General features: G+C 44.8%; 1 protein-coding gene across 1 annotated transcript; it reads left to right on the top strand.

Annotated features, from left to right (window-relative positions):
- The first annotated feature begins 150 nt into the window (after window positions 1-150).
- Zbtb9 (zinc finger and BTB domain containing 9) lies at window positions 151-3,560 on the top strand. Its single transcript, XM_048347952.1, has 2 exons — window positions 151-454; window positions 831-3,560. Exon 2 carries the CDS (start codon window positions 909-911, stop codon window positions 2,325-2,327), a length of 1,419 nt encoding a protein of 472 aa, XP_048203909.1. The 5' UTR covers window positions 151-454; window positions 831-908; the 3' UTR covers window positions 2,328-3,560.
- The last annotated feature ends 12,739 nt before the right edge of the window (window positions 3,561-16,299 follow it).

Genomic DNA, 16,299 nt, shown 5'->3' with positions numbered 1-16,299 from the left:
TGGGCCGCGAAGGCTGCTCCTCTGAGACCCCACCCAATGGGTCCTGGGATCCGCGGCTTCCTGCTGGCCCCGCCCTTTCCGCCGAGTAACCAATCAGCACGAGGCTTGTAGGATGCTGCCCTCCGATTGGTCTCGGGCCTCGTCCCGCCCCGCACGCTCAGCGAGGGGCGTGCGGGGGGGGGAGGTGGCGGCTTCCGGCTGGGGAGGCGTTGTGGCGGTAGTGGTCCCGCGAGGTCGGCCCGCGTGTGCAACGGTGTGGCCGTGCCGGCGCCTAAGGCAGCCGGGCTGGGACACTCGGCTGCTGAGTGGCCAAACCGTACGAGAGCCTGCGATTGTGTGCGCCCCGAGGCGGAACAGAGCTGCGGGGCAGGAGGCGTCTCGGGCTCCTGAGATCTGGATCGTTGATGAAGGACCGACCTCCCCATCTTCACAGGGCCTGGAGGTTAAGACTCAGGTTAGTATTTTGTTGGTTTTCTCTTGGAGAGAAGGACTGACTGATGATCTGCAGGGACTGCAGAAAAGTTTCCGCCCTTGAGACGGGCGCTGGTGGCTCACGCCTGTAATCCTAGGCCACCCAGGGGGGCTGGAATCTGCGGATCAGGGTTCAAAGCCAGCCCGGGCAGGGAAGGCCATGTGACTCTTAACTCCTAGTAGTCACCTGAAAATCGGAAGTGGCGCTGCGGCTCAGAGTGGTAGAGCAAAAGAGCTCAGGGACAATTCCCAGTCCCTGAGTTCAAGCCCCACAACACCCCCCCCCAAAATAAGTTTCTGCTTTGGGCGTTTTCCTCATCCGCACAGCCCTCTGTGACTTTCATCCCTATTCCCCACAGCCTTCGTCCTCAGTGGAGTCTACCTTCAGACTTGCATCTTTTCCCAACCCTCCAGGAATTCTGCCCTTCCATAAAGCTATGGATTCTTCGACGTCTTTGCCTCCCCCAGCGTCCTCCCCGGTCTGCAACCCAGCCCCACGAACGATCCAGATCGAGTTCCCTCAGCATAGCTCGTCGCTTCTGGAATCCCTGAACCGCCACAGGCTAGAGGGAAAGTTTTGTGATGTGTCTCTTCTGGTGCAGGGCCGGGAACTTCGGGCTCACAAAGCAGTGTTGGCTGCTGCTTCTCCTTACTTTCACGACAAGTTGCTTCTGGGGGATGCGCCTCGACTCACGCTGCCAAGTGTCATTGAAGCTGATGCCTTCGAGGGGCTGCTTCAACTCATTTATTCAGGGCACCTCCGCCTGCCCCTGGATGCTCTCCCTGCCCATCTCCTTGTAGCCAGTGGCCTTCAGATGTGGCAAGTAGTAGACCAATGCTCAGAGATTCTTAGGGAACTAGAAATTTCAGGGAGTGGAATTTCCGCCCGTGGAGGAGTCTCCTACCACACAATTCTTCCCACATCCTCTCCAGGGGGCTGGTGTATCCGCTCTTCCCCTTTTCAGGCCCCAGTACAATCCTCTGCTTCTACTGAGAGTCCTGCTTCTACAGAGAGCCCCATTGGAGGGGAGGGGAGTGAACTGGGAGAAGTGTTACAAATTCAGGTGGAAGAAGATGAGGAGGAGGAGGAGGAAGAAGAAGAGGAGGACCAAGGATCAGCAACTTCACTATCTCAGACTTCTCAACCTCAGAGAGTATCAGGGAGTTTTGCCCTTGCTCGTGGGTCCCACCCGCTGCCCATAACGGCTCCCCGCAGGCTTCCAGAGAGTGAGAGTACACCAGCTGAGTCTGCTGCCCCTCCTACTGCACTGTCTCCCAAAATCTTCTACATTAAGCAGGAGCCCTTTGAGCCTAAGGAGGAGATAGCAGGAGGTGGAACTCAGTCTGGAGGAATAAAAGAGGAGACCAAAGCATTCCTCGGAGATGCTGAAGGGAATGGGGAGCTACGATTCTTACTGCCCTCAGGAACAGGGACAACATCTGGAGGAGTGGGCCCATCCTGGAAACCAGTGGATCTTCATGGAAATGAAATCCTGTCTGGGGGTGGAGGACCTGGAGGAACAGGGCAGGCTGTGCATGGGCCTGTAAAGCTAGGTGGGGCACCACCTCCAGATGGAAAACGCTTTGGTTGCTTGTGTGGGAAGCGGTTTGCAGTGAAGCCAAAACGGGACCGGCACATCATGCTGACCTTCAGCCTTCGGCCTTTTGGCTGTGGTATCTGTAACAAGCGCTTCAAGTTAAAGCACCATCTGACAGAGCACATGAAGACCCATGCTGGAGCCCTGCATGCCTGTCCGCATTGTGGCCGTCGATTTCGAGTTCATGCCTGTTACGTTCGTCACCGGGATCTGTGCAAGGGCCCGGGCTGGACCACTGCCCACTGGACTTATAAGTGATTGCTCAGGCTGTCCACTCATTTCAAGGACAAGTAGCCACTGATGATGATGGATACTTACCCTTCTGCTCTTGGGTATGAACCTCAGCCCAGCAGACTGGGAAGTTTAGATTTCTTACCTAGGTTCTGGTATCTCCCTGTTTAGGGAAGTGGTTTATAAGCTATACTTAGATTGGTCACCTGCCCTTGATGGACTTTTTTTTTTGTAGTCTTAATGCCCATTGAGGAAATAAGACTTCAAATAAGAAGGTTAGAAAAGAGGCAGAACACAGTGATGATGTATTTTTTTTTTTTTACTTAGTGTCCATGAGGAGTGAAAGGACCTGGTGTCCAACCAAGGATATGTTTGACTTGGAGCTGCAATGATCTAAGATAAAGCTCTAAGCTTTCCCTCATTATTGCTAGAGCTGTGAGCATAAGTCTTTTTATGTGCTTTTTTTTTGTACTTTTCCAGAAGCCCCTCAAATTATGCCATGCTTTCCACTTGTAGTCACCTTTTTTTTTTTAATAAGTTGTAGTTGAGCACTTTAACAAATGAAGCATTCCACATGTCATTCCTAGAACCCTCTTTAACAGAGGATGTTCCCCTGAACAGCTTGTGCCTCTTGTCTACCTTTTACTACCACCAATAACTCATACATTGACCACAGTGATGAATGTGACCAGTGAACTCAGGAGATGGCAGCTGACCCTCATTGTTTTCAGGGTGGCATTACCACTCTGTGAACAATCTGCCATGGTCAGAGGGACTCAGGGCTGTGGCCACAGATGCTAAAGGTTATAGTATAACTGCACAGTAGAACCACACTGCCTCATTTTTCCATCCTACCCACATTTGATAGAGGGAGCCCTTTTATTGAGAGGTGGAGGGATAGATATTAGAATGAGGGTGGAGGGAGATGTTAATTGTTATAATTTCTTCAAATAAACTTTGTCCTGAAATTTAATAAATTGATGGTGGACTGGATTAAATAGTTTGTGTGGAAAAGATATGAGCAGAGCCACAGAGATAAATATGTTTCTTTTGCAGCTGGGTTACGTGGATGGTTTCACAGATCCATCAAGAGACCATTGTCCTGGCTACTGAATTGCCTCTGGGAAGTTACTTTACCTTTCAGAATCAGAACTGAATTGGCTCAATATTACTTTAGTTTGGGCTAGCAGCCCAGTACATGGGCCTGCTGGCCTCATATTTGTGATCCTCCCATCTCCACCTCCTTAGTACTGGGATTACAGGGTGTACCATCATAGCCTGGTTTCTGTGATTACCTTTTTTTTTTTTTTTAGTGCCAGTCCTGGAGGCTTGATCTCAGGGCTTGGGTGCTGTTCCTGAGCTTTGTTGCTTAAAGCCAATACTCTACCATCTGAGCCACAGCTTCCAGCTTTTGGGTAGTTAATTGGAGACAGGAGTCTCATGGACTTTCTTGCCTGGGCTAGGTTTGAACTGGAATCCTCAGCCTCCTGAGTAGCTAGGATTACAGGAGTGAGCCACTAGCACCCGGCTTGGGCTTTGAGTAATTAATCTTATTTTATTTAGTTGTGCTGGTTGCATGAGGCTGAACTCAGCCTAGGAACTGTTCCTTAGCTTATTTGCTTAAAGCTAGTGTGTTAACCACTTGAGCCACAGTTCCAATTCTAGATTTTTTTTTTTTTTGGTAGTTTATTGGAGGTAAGCATCTTATGGACTTTCCTGGCTGGGTTGGCTTTGAGCTGCACTCCTCAGACCTCAGCCTCCTGAGTAGCTAGGGTTACGGTGAGCCAGTGCTCTGCCTGGCTTCCTTTTTTTTTTTCAAAGGGCTTAGATCACATGATCTTTCCTATATTTCCCAGTTTTCTATATTATATATATTTGGGTGTTCTACAAACAGTATAAAGCACTAATACTAAACCATAATCTCTTGCTCTCAAGGGGATCACAGTTACAACTAAAGCTAGACAGATAATTACAAGTCAATGATAGTGGGCAGTACAAGGTACTCTAATGGCACCAAGGACGTTGAGTGAAGACTTCCTTTGTTGGTCAACAGCCATTTCTCAGTTTTTTCATATACTAGAATATGGCCACGAGTGTGGATAGCTGAATTGATATGGAGACTGTAAACGAAAGAGTTGAAGTGGTACAGGGCCAGGGGTGATAGCCCTATCCCAATTATGTGTGTCACACACAAGTTGTTAGGAATAAACCAGACAAGACATGGTGTCTCAAACCTGTAATGCTAGCTACTTGGGAGGTAGAGATTGGAGGATCACAGTTTGAGGTCAGTTGCAAGGAGTAGGAGGAAATTTGTAAGATTCCATCTCAACTACTGGCTGGGTGGAGTGGTACACACCTGTCATCCTTAGTGACAAGGAGAAGCACAAATACAAAGATAGAAGTTCAAGCCAGCTCAGGCACAAAGAGAGACCCCACCTATGAAATGAAGGGAAGCAAAAAGGTACTGGTGATATGATGATATGGCTCAAGTGATAGAGTACCTACCTAGTAAACAAGGCCTTGAGTTCAATCTCCAATATTGCCCAAACCAAAAAAGTTGTTAGATATGACACTCAGAAAAAACAAAACAAAAAACACTCAACTGTGTGGCTGAAAAAGCCAATATTAGCTGGAATTTGTCAGTCTCTCAACACAATCATGCCATGGATCTATTCCCATGGTAACAACTGCATTGTAAAGAAAGTAGGGAGAGGGTCTTGGATTAACTACAGTTTCACACACCTGCTATTCTTGACACACATCACGTAGGCAGCTGTATTCCTTGGCCATCTGAGGTCTTTCAGTGGCAAGCATTGGAAGCTGGCTCTGCCTAACCTTGTGTTTCTGGGTCTTTGTTTTGTTTAGCTTATATTAGTTATACAGAGAAAAGAATTTTGGAAGGATACAAGCAACTCCTGGAATGGAAAGAAGGGCCTGAAGACTTGTCTTTGAAAGGACAAAACCAGGTCAGCTCCAGGATTTCATGAGAGTAGGAAATCCCGAGCATACACTTTGAAGTGATAGCTCAGTTTTGATGTTTTGGGTGCTGGGGATTGAATCTAGGGCCTTGCATATGTTAAGCATAAACTCTCTACCACTGAGTTACATCCCTAGTCCTGATTTCTTGTTTCTTGTGTTACCAATCTAAAGATAGAAATTCTCAGAAGAGAACTTTTAGCCTCATGTCCAATCTCTTACAAAAACTGCTCATCATGTGTCCCTTTGGTTATATGTCAATATGACATATTTCAGTATGGCAACGAAGTGGTCATGGAATCTTTAAAGGAAATTTCAAGGGCAAAGAGGAGGATGGGTGAAGGTCTGGCCACAGTAACAGAAGTCCACTCCCATTTATTTGTTACCCTTTCAAGGAACCTTAAAACCTTAGCTAGCCGGGATTAATTGCAGGGACTTAATCCCTGCAACGGTGTGTGTGTGTGTGTGTGTGTGTGTGTGTGTGTGTGTGCGCGCGCACGCCTGTACTGGGACTTGAACTCAGAGCCTGGGTGCTGTCCCTTAGCTCTTTTCTAGACTGGCACTCTACTTGAACATCAGCTCTGCTTCTGGCTTCTGGTGGTTAATTAGATAAAAATCTCATGGACTTTGTTGCTCAGGCTGGCTTCAAACTAACCCAATCCCGGGCTGGGAATATAGCCTAGTGGCAAGAGCGCTTGACTCGTATACATGAAGCCCTGGGTTCGATTCCCCAGCGCCACATATATAGAAAACAGCCAGAAGTGGCACTGTGGCTCAAGTGGCAGAGTGCTAGCCTTGAGCAAAAAGAAGCCAGGGACAGTGCTCAGGCCCTGAGTCCAAGGCCCAGGACTGGCATAAAAAAACAAACCCAAAACCACAAACTAACCCAATCCTGAGATCTCGGTCTTCTCTGAGACACCCAGCCAAAAATAAGGAGTTCTTCATGAATGCATATGCTGTCCTTGTCAAGGGCCCATGCTAATTTCTGTATCCTAATTTTAGTGCTGCTGAAGCAAGCACTAACTTCCATGCATCTCTCAGTTTCTTTTGTTCAATAAATATTTGCCAATCCTTCCATTAACTGCACGAGGCACAGAGGACAATGCTTGTCCTCATAAGCTTACCTTCTGATGCTATAAAGGAAACAAACCACGTAAGGTAGAAAGTAGAAGAAAAGGAGGGCATGCCTGATGCATCGACACAAGGTGCAAAGGAATGGGAAAGATGAATATGTAAAGTGTTTTGCGGCGGTGGGGGGGACATTTATTTAACAAGGAGACGTGTATTTTGGATTTGGTTTTCAAATGTATGGCGAAGGCTATAAAGAGTTTATTAGGTAGAGGAGTAATGATCTGTTAACATTTTAAGGAGATTACAGAGCGCATATTAGATCATTAGGGAGCAAGAGTAGAAGTAGGGAGTCCAATTAGACTGTTTCAGTAAGGCGGAAAGATAGGTGGGATGGGTGAAGACAGATGAATGAAATCTATTACATTTGGAGGCAAGATTGATAGGACAATCTGATGGATTAGAATAGACATTATGGGAGTGTCAATATATCATGATCAGGCTCAGAATGTGGCTTAGTGGTGGAGTGCTTACCTAGCACACATGAACAGCACCATATAAACAGAAAAAGCCAGAAGTGGTTCAAGAGGTAGAGTGCTAGAGTTGAGTAAAAAGAAGCCAGGGACAGTGCTCAGGCCCTGAGTCCAAGCCCCAGGACTGGACTCCCCCCCCCCCCACAAGTAATACATACATATATATATATATATATATATATATATATATAATTTTTGGCTTGAGCAACTGAGAGCTGAATGGAGCAAGAGATTTTTTTTTTTTGGCCAGTTTGTAGAGAGTTTGAACTCTGGGCCTGGGAGCTGTCCCTGAGTTCTTCAGCTCAAGGTTAGTGCTCTACCACTTGAGCCACAGTGCCATTTCTGGTCTTATGGTGGCTAATCAGAGATAAGAGTCTCCTAGACTTTCCTGCCCAGGCTGGCTTTGAACTGCGATCATCAGATCTCAGCCTCTTGAGTAGCTAGGATTACAGGTGTGAGCCACCAGTGCCTGGCTTCTGGTCAGATTTTTTTTTTTTGAGTGGTTGTTGTTATTGTTGCTGTTTGTTTGTTGTCAGTACTGGGGCTTGAATTTAGGACTTTCCACTTTCCCTTGGCTTTTTCCTTTCAAGGCACCTGGTGGTCTGCCACTTCAGTATCCCCTTCACTGGGGGACAATCTTAGCATCTCTAATGGTTGATTCTATGTCTTCTAATGGAACACAACATTAAGGATACATCACCAGGATAACCACAAGACTTTGCCCTTCCCAGTACAAATATCCTAGGTCACACAGCCCTCAAAGCATTTCAGCCATTCCTTTAAAAACACATGATGCTTGGGTTTTTAGACAATGAGAATGCATATTATTATTTCAAGCCAGAAAAAAAATGTTATGTTCCCAGAACATTTGAAAACTCCAACTATTTCCCTTGGTACTTGAAATACACAAGGTAACTATGACAATCAACTATGTTTTTATTTTTCTCTTCAGTACCGGGATATGAACTCAGAGCCTCATGCTTGCTATGCAGGCAGTCATGCCTCTACCAACCAAATTTTTCTACTTAATATAAAGCCTTTGAAACATCAGTCATCTAAGTGTTTGACACTTAATTAGCTCATTAATTTGTATAGTAACATTATAGAATGCAAATTATGTTTTCCCTTTAACCTCCATAAGTGTGTACTGTAATGTGACTTAGTAGTGAATTAATATGCTAAAGACACATAATGAAGGTATATATAAGATAGAGGGATAATAAATGAACAAGGTAAGCATAAGAGGCAGATTTGGGAAGGAGGAAATCTAAGAAAGGCTTGTGATCACAGTTGCTATTTTGTTGGTAATACAAGTGAAGTAGAAGGAGGTATGGGAGGAGAAAGTGAAATTATATATATATATATATATTTTTTTTTCCCAGTCCTGGGGCTTGAACTCAGGGCCAGGGTGCTGTCTCTGAGCTTCTTTTGCTCAAGGCTAGTGCTCTGCCACTTTGAGCTACAGCACCACTTCTGATTTTCTGGTGCTTAATTGGAGATAAGAATCTCATGAAGACTTTCCTGTCCTCCGCTGGGTTTGAACCATGATCCTCAGATCTCAGCCTCCTGAATAGCTAGAATTATAGGTGTGAGCTACCAGCACCTGCTGAAATAGTAATTCTTTTTTTTTTTTTTTTTTTTTTTTTTGGCCAGTCCTGGGGCTTGGACTCAGGGCCTGAGCACTGTCCCTGGCTTCTTTTTGCTCAAGGCTAGCACTCTGCCACTTGAGCCACAGCGCCACTTCTGGCCATTTTGTGTATATGTGGTGCTGGGGAATCGAACCCAGGGCCTCATGTATATGAGGCAGGCACTGTTGCCACTAGGCCATATCCCCAGCCCCTGAAATAGTAATTCGTGAAGTCCGTGTGTATTGGATCTGGAAGCAGTTGAACAATCAGCTTCCTTGGCAGCAGGACAAGTGCTGCATTACCCTGGATTGCTCTGCAATTTTTTTTTTTTTTTTTTTTTTTGGTGATGTTGATGCTCCAACGCAGGGTGGTCTCGCAGATGCTCAGAAATGCTCTCTCTACACTGAGCTGCACTCCAGCCTTGAAATGCATTTTGCCTATAATTTTTTATTGTGAAAGTATGATTTGGGTCTCTTGTAAGGAAACTAATCATTCTTGTCTCTATAATCTAAAATTACCATTAAAGATTTGTTGTCAGGCTGGGTGCCATTGGCTCATACCTGTAATCTGAAGATTACGGTTTGAAGCCCACCCAGGCAGGAAAGGCCCTGAGACTCTTATCCCCAAATAACCACCTGAAAACCAGAAATGGAGCTGTGGTTCAAAGTGGTAGAGTAGGGGCTGGGAATATGGCCTAGTGGTAAAGTGCTCATCTCGTATACATGAAGCCCCGAGTTTGATTCCTCAGCATCGCATATATAGAAAAAAGCCGGAAGTGGCTCAAATGGTTGAGTGCTAGCCTTGAGCAAAAAGAAGCCAGGGACAGTGCTCAGGCCCTGAGTCCAAGCCCCAGGACTGCCAACAAAAACAAAACAAAACAAAGTGTAGAGTACTAGTCTTGAGCAAAAATGTTCAGGGATAGCACCCAGGCCCGGAGTTCAGACCCTAGAACAACAACAAAAAAGATTTGTTGTCAGGTATCAGTAGATATCATTATTATTTATTCATTTGTGTTTTGGCAGTTGTGGGGTTTGGAATCAGGGCCTTGAGCTTGCTAGGCTAGCAGTCTTAGATTATTTTGTGAGGGCTGCCAAAACAAAACACTACTGTCTGGGTGTCAAACAGCCGAGACTGGTTTTCTTACAGTTGTGTGTCCTGGAAGTCCAAGATAAAGGTCCTAAAAGGTTTAGTTTCTGCTGAGGTTTCTCAGCTTATATTTAGACAGCTCAGCAAGCTTCTGCTGCCAGTGGCTTGTCACCACACCTGTAGGAAATGCACCCCATCCTTAGGAACATCCTCCTTTTGTTCTAGAATACTCTAATTTAGAACTGTTTTCATCTCTCTTTTTTTTTTTTTTTTTTGTATATTTATATTGTGCCAGTAGTAGGGCTTGAACTCAGGGCCTGAGTGCTATCCTTTAGCTGTCTTGGTTCAAGGCTGACATTCTACCCCTTAAGGCACAGTTCCACTTCTGGCTTCTTGGTTATTATTTGTAGTGAAGAGTCTCACATCTGGGAGCTGTGATCTACACCTATAATCCTAGTTACTAAAGAGACTGAGATTTGAGGATCATAGTTGGAAGCCAGCCTGGACAGAAAAGTCTTTGTGAGACTCTTACCTCCAATAAATTACTCAGAAAAAGCTGGAAGTGGTGCTGTGGCTCAAGTGGTAGAGCACCAGCTTTGAGCACAAAGAGGCTCAGGGACAGCACCCAAGGTGAGTTCAAGCCCCAGGACTGGCTTTAAAAAAAAGTCTTGGGCTGGGAGTAGGGCTTACTAGTAGAGTGCTTGCCTACCATGCATGAAGCCCTGGGTTCCATTCCTCGTTACCACAGAAACAGAAAAAGCAGGAAGTGGCGCTGTGACTCAAGTGGCAGATTGCTAGCCTTGAGCAAAAAGAAGCCAGGAACAGTGCTCAGGCCCTGAGTTCAAGCCCCAGGACTAGAAAAAAAAAAGACAATATGTTGCTAATTCACCTGTTAAATTAGGATTTCAGCTCCCTGGGATTGAATTTTTGACCTGCAGCATGCTCTAGTCAAACATTCTAATGCTTGAGCTACACCCCAGCCCCCATATAAACGTTCTTGCACAAAGTTCTATGTTAATTTTCAGTCCTTTGTTGATAGTTTGTTTCAGGCCGGGGCTGGGAGGGTGAAGGGGTGAGGAGAGTCTGTGTGCTGTACATCAATGCCTGAAGACAGAAGGGTTAGGAAAATGAATGTGTGCTGAGACAGCTGTATGCTATCTAATCTCTAGCATGCCTAAGGACTCCTTGGAATATGTCTCCACACATAGGAGACATTTTCTCAGCTATAAACTTAAAAAGCAGAGTGCTGAGTGAGAGTAAATTGTATCTTTACTTTTACCACTTAATACTGAATTACTCTCCTGTTAGCCAATTTGAACCTCCAACATCAGTATTAAGAGATATGTTGGGGGGCTGGGAATATGGCCTAGTGGCAAGAGCGCTTGCCTTGTATACATGAAGCCCTGGGTTCGATTCCCCAGCACCACATATATAGAAAATGGCCAGAAGTGGCGCTGTGGCTCAAGTGGCAGAGTGCTAGCCTTGAGCAAAAAGAAGCCAGGGACAGTGCTCAGGCCCTGAGTCCAAGGCCCAGGACTGGCAAAAAAAAAAAGACATATGTTGGCCCTAGTACTTGGTATTTTCAGACTTAAGAAAAATAAAAACTCACCAATATGATTGCATGAAATAATATCTCATTGAGAGAGGGTTGAGATCAACTCCAGGGCCTAATGCATGCTAGGCAAGCACTGAGCTATACTCCCAGCCTGTTTTTGTAAAACAATTATTACATTTTATCAACTTTCTATTTTCCTTGGTCTTAAACTCAGGGCCTAGGTTCTGTCCCTTAGCTTTTATTTATTTATTTATTTATTTGTTTAAGACTGGTGCTCTACCACTTGAACCATAGTCCATTTCTGGCTTTTGGTTGGTTAATTGGAGATAAGAATCTCAGACTTAGCCTGGCACCATGGCTCATGCCTGTTATCCTAGCTACTCAGGAGGCTGAGATCTGAGGATCATGGTTCAAATCCAGTCTGGGAAGGAAACTCCAATGAGTCTTTTATCTCCATTTAACCATGAGAAAACTGGAAGTGGAGCTGTGGCTCAAAGTGGTAGAGCATTAGCTTTTTTTTTTTTTTTGCCAGTCCTGGGGCTTGGACTCAGGGCCTGAGCACACTGTCCCTGGCTTCTTTTTGCTTAAGGCTAGCACTCTGCTACTTGAGCCACAGCGCACTTCTGGCCATTTTCTATATACGTGGTGCTGAGGAATCGAACACAGGGCCTCATGTATACAAGGCAAGCACTCTACCACTAGGCCATATCCCTAGCCCTGGGTAGAGCATTAGCTTTGAGCAGAAAAGCTCTGGGAGGCGCCCAGGCCTTTAGTTAAAGCCCCATGACTGACAGGAAAAAAAAAAAAAGAATCCCCCGGACTTTTCTCCCTGGGTGAGCTTTGAACTATGATCCTCAGATCTCAGCCTGCTGCTGAGTAGCTAGGATTACAGGTATAAACTGCAGGTCCTGGGGTCCATCTCCAACAATTCAAAACAAAGAAGTAAAGACAGTATTCCCAAGTCTTATAGTTTCTACAGTTGCTGCCAGGGAATTTGCCATCTGTCCAGGCATTATTGCTTTGTAGGAAACATATGTTTTCTTTCTGGGTCTTCAGATTCCCCACCCCCTTTGAATTGTTCAGCAAAGATGCTGTGGCCAGATGAGGATTTAGGCTATCGACTCATTTCCTGAGCCTGAGAATTCTGGCCCCAAATCAGTTCTGGAAGATAGTCAGCCACAATCTCTTCTCACTTCATTATCTGGTTGTAAGGGCCTAGACCAGTGCCTGGCACACATTAGGTGCTCATAGGTAGTTGTTGAATTTGTAAGTGAACATTTTCTCTACTCTTCCTTGTCCTCTGTCTTCTCTGATTAATTTTTTTTCCAGACATTTGTTGGGACAGCTAATTGTACCCACCATGATGCTTCTTCTCTTTTACACATTTTTTTTCTGGTCCTGGGGCCTTGAACTCAGGACCTGGGGCCTTGAACTCAGGACCTGGGCACTGTCCCTGAGCTTTTTGTGCTAGTGCTCTACCACTTGAACCATTTGTCCACTTCTGGCTTTCTGGTGCTTATTTGGAGAAAGGAATCTCAAGGATTTTCCTTTCTAGGATGACTTTGAACCAAGGTCCTCAGATCTCGGCCTCCTGAGAAGCTAGGATTTCAGGTGTGAGCCTCCAGCGCTGAGCTCTTTTGCACATTTTCCCCCATCTCTGTGTCTTTCTCTGCTTCATTTCAGATAATTTTGTCAGAATTATCTCCCTGTACCCAGTTGTGACCTCAGGACTTACAATTGGTTCTTTTTAATCCACCCACTGAGTATAAAATAATTATTTTGTAAAATGACATGCTGTGGTGTCTCATCTTACTCTTTGTTGTATAGGCAAAGTCTAATTGATGATGTTCATGGCAGACTATTTCCTTCCTTCTGAAATGTCATTTTGTGGGACAGAGTATCCCTATATAGTCCAGGATATCCTTGAATTAATGATCCTTCTAAATGCTGAGATTGTGGATGTTTATTCACTACCATACCTTGCCCCTTGTGAACAAACTTTCCTCCCCTCTCCTCCTCTCCTCCTCTCCTCCTTTCTCCCCTCTTTTCTCTCGTGCGCATGCGTGCATGCCACTGGCATCTGGCTTTGTTGTGAGCTTTCTAATTTCAGACTGTGATTTCATATTGATGACTGTGAGACAGACCATTATAGGCTAATGTGAGGACCAGATAAATGATTTCCTATGATTGTATCTCAAGTCCATGCGGAAATGAAATAATCGAAGGACAAGAATAACCCCCGAGGTCCTGCTATATGCAAAAACAAATGCAAGCACAGAAAAAATCCACTGTTGTTTCATGTCTGGGCTTTCGAGCCCGGGCAAGAACCATATAAGAGCTGGGTACTGGTGGCTCATGCCTGTTGTCCTAGCTACTCAGGAGGCTGAGATCTGAGGATCACAGTTTGAAGTCAGCTCAGGAGGAAAGCCTATGAGACTCTTATTTCCCATTAGTCACCAAAGACCTGGAGGGAGCTGTGGCTCAAGTGGTAGAGCGGTAGAGTGCCAGTCTTGAAAAAAGCTAAGGGAGTGTTCAGGCCCTGAGTTCAAGCCCTAGTACCAGGGAAATAAAAGAACACACAGGGAATACTAAAAATTGCTCCATAGGGTAGTGACTTTGCTTATGTTCTCTTTAACCTTCAGAACAGCCTCAAGGGAAGTGATATTCCACTTTACACATCGGAAACTGCAAGGTCATTAACTTACATCTAATTGTGTTTAAACTCACTCAGATCTGATAGGTATAGCGTTCATTCTCTTCCTGTCCTCTTGTCACTTAGAACTCTTAGTGTTAAAAAAAAAATATAGGGCTGGGAATATGGCCTAGTGGTAGAGTGCTTGCCTCGTATACATGAAGCTCTGGGTTCGATTCCTCAGCACCATGTATATAGAAAAAGCCAGAAGTGGCACTGTGGCTCAATGGTAGAGTGCTAGCCTTTAGCACACAGAAGCCAGGGACAGTGCTCAGGCCCTGAGTTCAAGCCCCAGGACTGGAAAAAAATTATTTTGGGCTACTTAATGTAATTTTTCTCCAGTTTTAATATTGAATCAGGCTAGTTACCTCTGTGTATTATAAAAATGTGTTAAATAATTAATGGTAAGGGAGAAAATACATAAAACTACAAACGAATTGCCTTTTAAGTAGGGAAATTTTAGTTCTCTATTTTCTTTCATTTTTCCAATTTGGGATTTTGTTTATGTACAAAAAAGGCAATTAACAAGTGGCTTACTTATAAGAAACCCCTAGAGCTTCCAGAATCTAATAAAATCGTATCTGAGTTGAGTATTCCAAATACAAAAAAATAAACCAGAGTAATTTTAATTCCTTAATAAAGAGTTTGCAAATGTTGCCTCAGTATGAACATTTTACACCAAGAAGCCAGAAGACATTAAAGCTAGCTGATTAATCTGGGTGCCAGCGGCTCATGCCTGTAATCCAGCTACTCTGGAGGCTGAGATCTAAGGATTATGGTTTGAAGCAAGGCTGGATAAGAAGTCCATGAGACTTATCTCCAATTAACCAGTGAAAATCTGGTACTGGAGCTGTAGCTCAAGTGGAGAGCTTTAGCCTTGAGCAAAAAAAGCTAAAGGAGAGTGCTCAGGCCCTGAGTTCAAGCCCCAGTACCACCCACAAAAAAAGTCAGCTGATTGGTAGTAATCTATTTCTGGATTGCTGATCCAGGCAGCCTTGGCTAAGTTTACTTGGGGAGGCAGGCTGTTGGCAGGCTCTGCTCACCTGTGAATGTCTCCCAAGAATCATCTAGGATTAAGCCTGAGATGGTTATAAACTGGGTCTTGTGGTTTTGGTTTTTTTTTTTGGGTTGGTTGTGGAGCTTGAACTCAGGGCCTGGACACTCTTCTTGAGCTTCTTTTTTTTTTTTTTTTGGCCAGTCCTGGGCCTTGGACTCAGGGCCTGAGCACTGTCCCTGGCTTCCTTTTGCTCAAGGTTAGCACTCTGCCACTTGAGCCACAGCGCCGCTTCTGGCCGTTTTCTGTATATGTGGTGCTGGGGAATTGAACCCAGGGCCTCATGTATACGAGGCAGGCTCTCTTGCCACTAGGCCATATCCCCAGCCCTCTTCTTGAGCTTCTTTAAGCTCAAGGCTAGTGCTCTGTCACTTGGAGCTACAGCTCTACTTCCAACTTTTAGGTGGTTAATTGGAGATAAGACTCATAGACTTTCTTGCCCCTGCTGGCTTTGAACCACGATTCAAACCAGATCTCAGTCTTCTGAGTAGGTAGGATTACAGGCATGAGCCACCAATGCCCAGCTAGAAACCATGTTAAACATTGTTAGCATCCAGTATTTGGAGTCAGATGATTTTAATAAGATAGATTCAATTCACTATATGAAATTCAGAGTATGAATATATCTGAAGTTCTGTACTCAATCTGGTGTTCTGATTTAACCAACTTTCCACAAAAGCAAGCACTTGGTAGTTGATAGGAAGTTAATGAAAAACCTGATACAGTGGTATTTGCCTATAATCCCAGCTTCTCATGAGGCTGACGTGAGCAGCTCACTTGAGCCCAGGAGTTCAAGACCAATCTGGGGAACATAGAGAAATCCCATCTGAAAAAAAGAAGAAAATTCAACACATGATGCTCATATCTCAGATTTGGTTCGAGGCTGCATTTTACATTGTACAGACTAAAAAATGTTCTAATGACATTAGATAACTAAATAAAATCTGTGAATTTTGCAAATGCCTCTAAATATAAAGATTATTTTATTAATGCATCTGATAAAAAGTAGATGATACAAACAACTGGGTCAGCACCATAAGACACCTCTATGTCAATTAGAAAAAGTGGCTCATCAAAATGCTTTTTATTGGAGGGGGGTTCGGTCTGTGGGGCTTGAACTTGGGGTCTGGGAGCTATCTCTGAGCTTTTTTGCTCTGGGCTAGTGCTCTACCACTTTGAGCCACAGTGCCACTTTCAGTTTTCTGGTGGTTAGTTGAAGATAAGAATCTCACTAACTTTCCTGCTCAGGCTGGCTTTGAACTGAGATCCTCAGATCTCAGCCTCCTAAGTAGCTAGAATTATGGGCATGAGCCACCAGTGCCTGGCCAAAATGCAATTAGAATATTATTAAACATCAGACCAGCACTGCCAGGGTGAACCTTCCAGCCCTGGTGGTATACACCTACA

This window comes from Perognathus longimembris, chromosome 6 (assembly GCF_023159225.1).
Source record: "Perognathus longimembris pacificus isolate PPM17 chromosome 6, ASM2315922v1, whole genome shotgun sequence".
In the NCBI taxonomy this organism is placed as follows: Eukaryota; Metazoa; Chordata; class Mammalia; order Rodentia; family Heteromyidae; genus Perognathus; species Perognathus longimembris.
Note: the sequence above shows the minus strand (reverse complement) of the source record. Positions and strands in the feature narration are given on the sequence as shown.

What these genes read in the sequence shown, in the direction of transcription:
- Zbtb9 (XM_048347952.1), top strand. Translation starts at nt 909, where the DNA reads ATGGATTCTTCGACGTCTTTGCCTCCCCCAGCGTCCTCCCCGGTCTGC.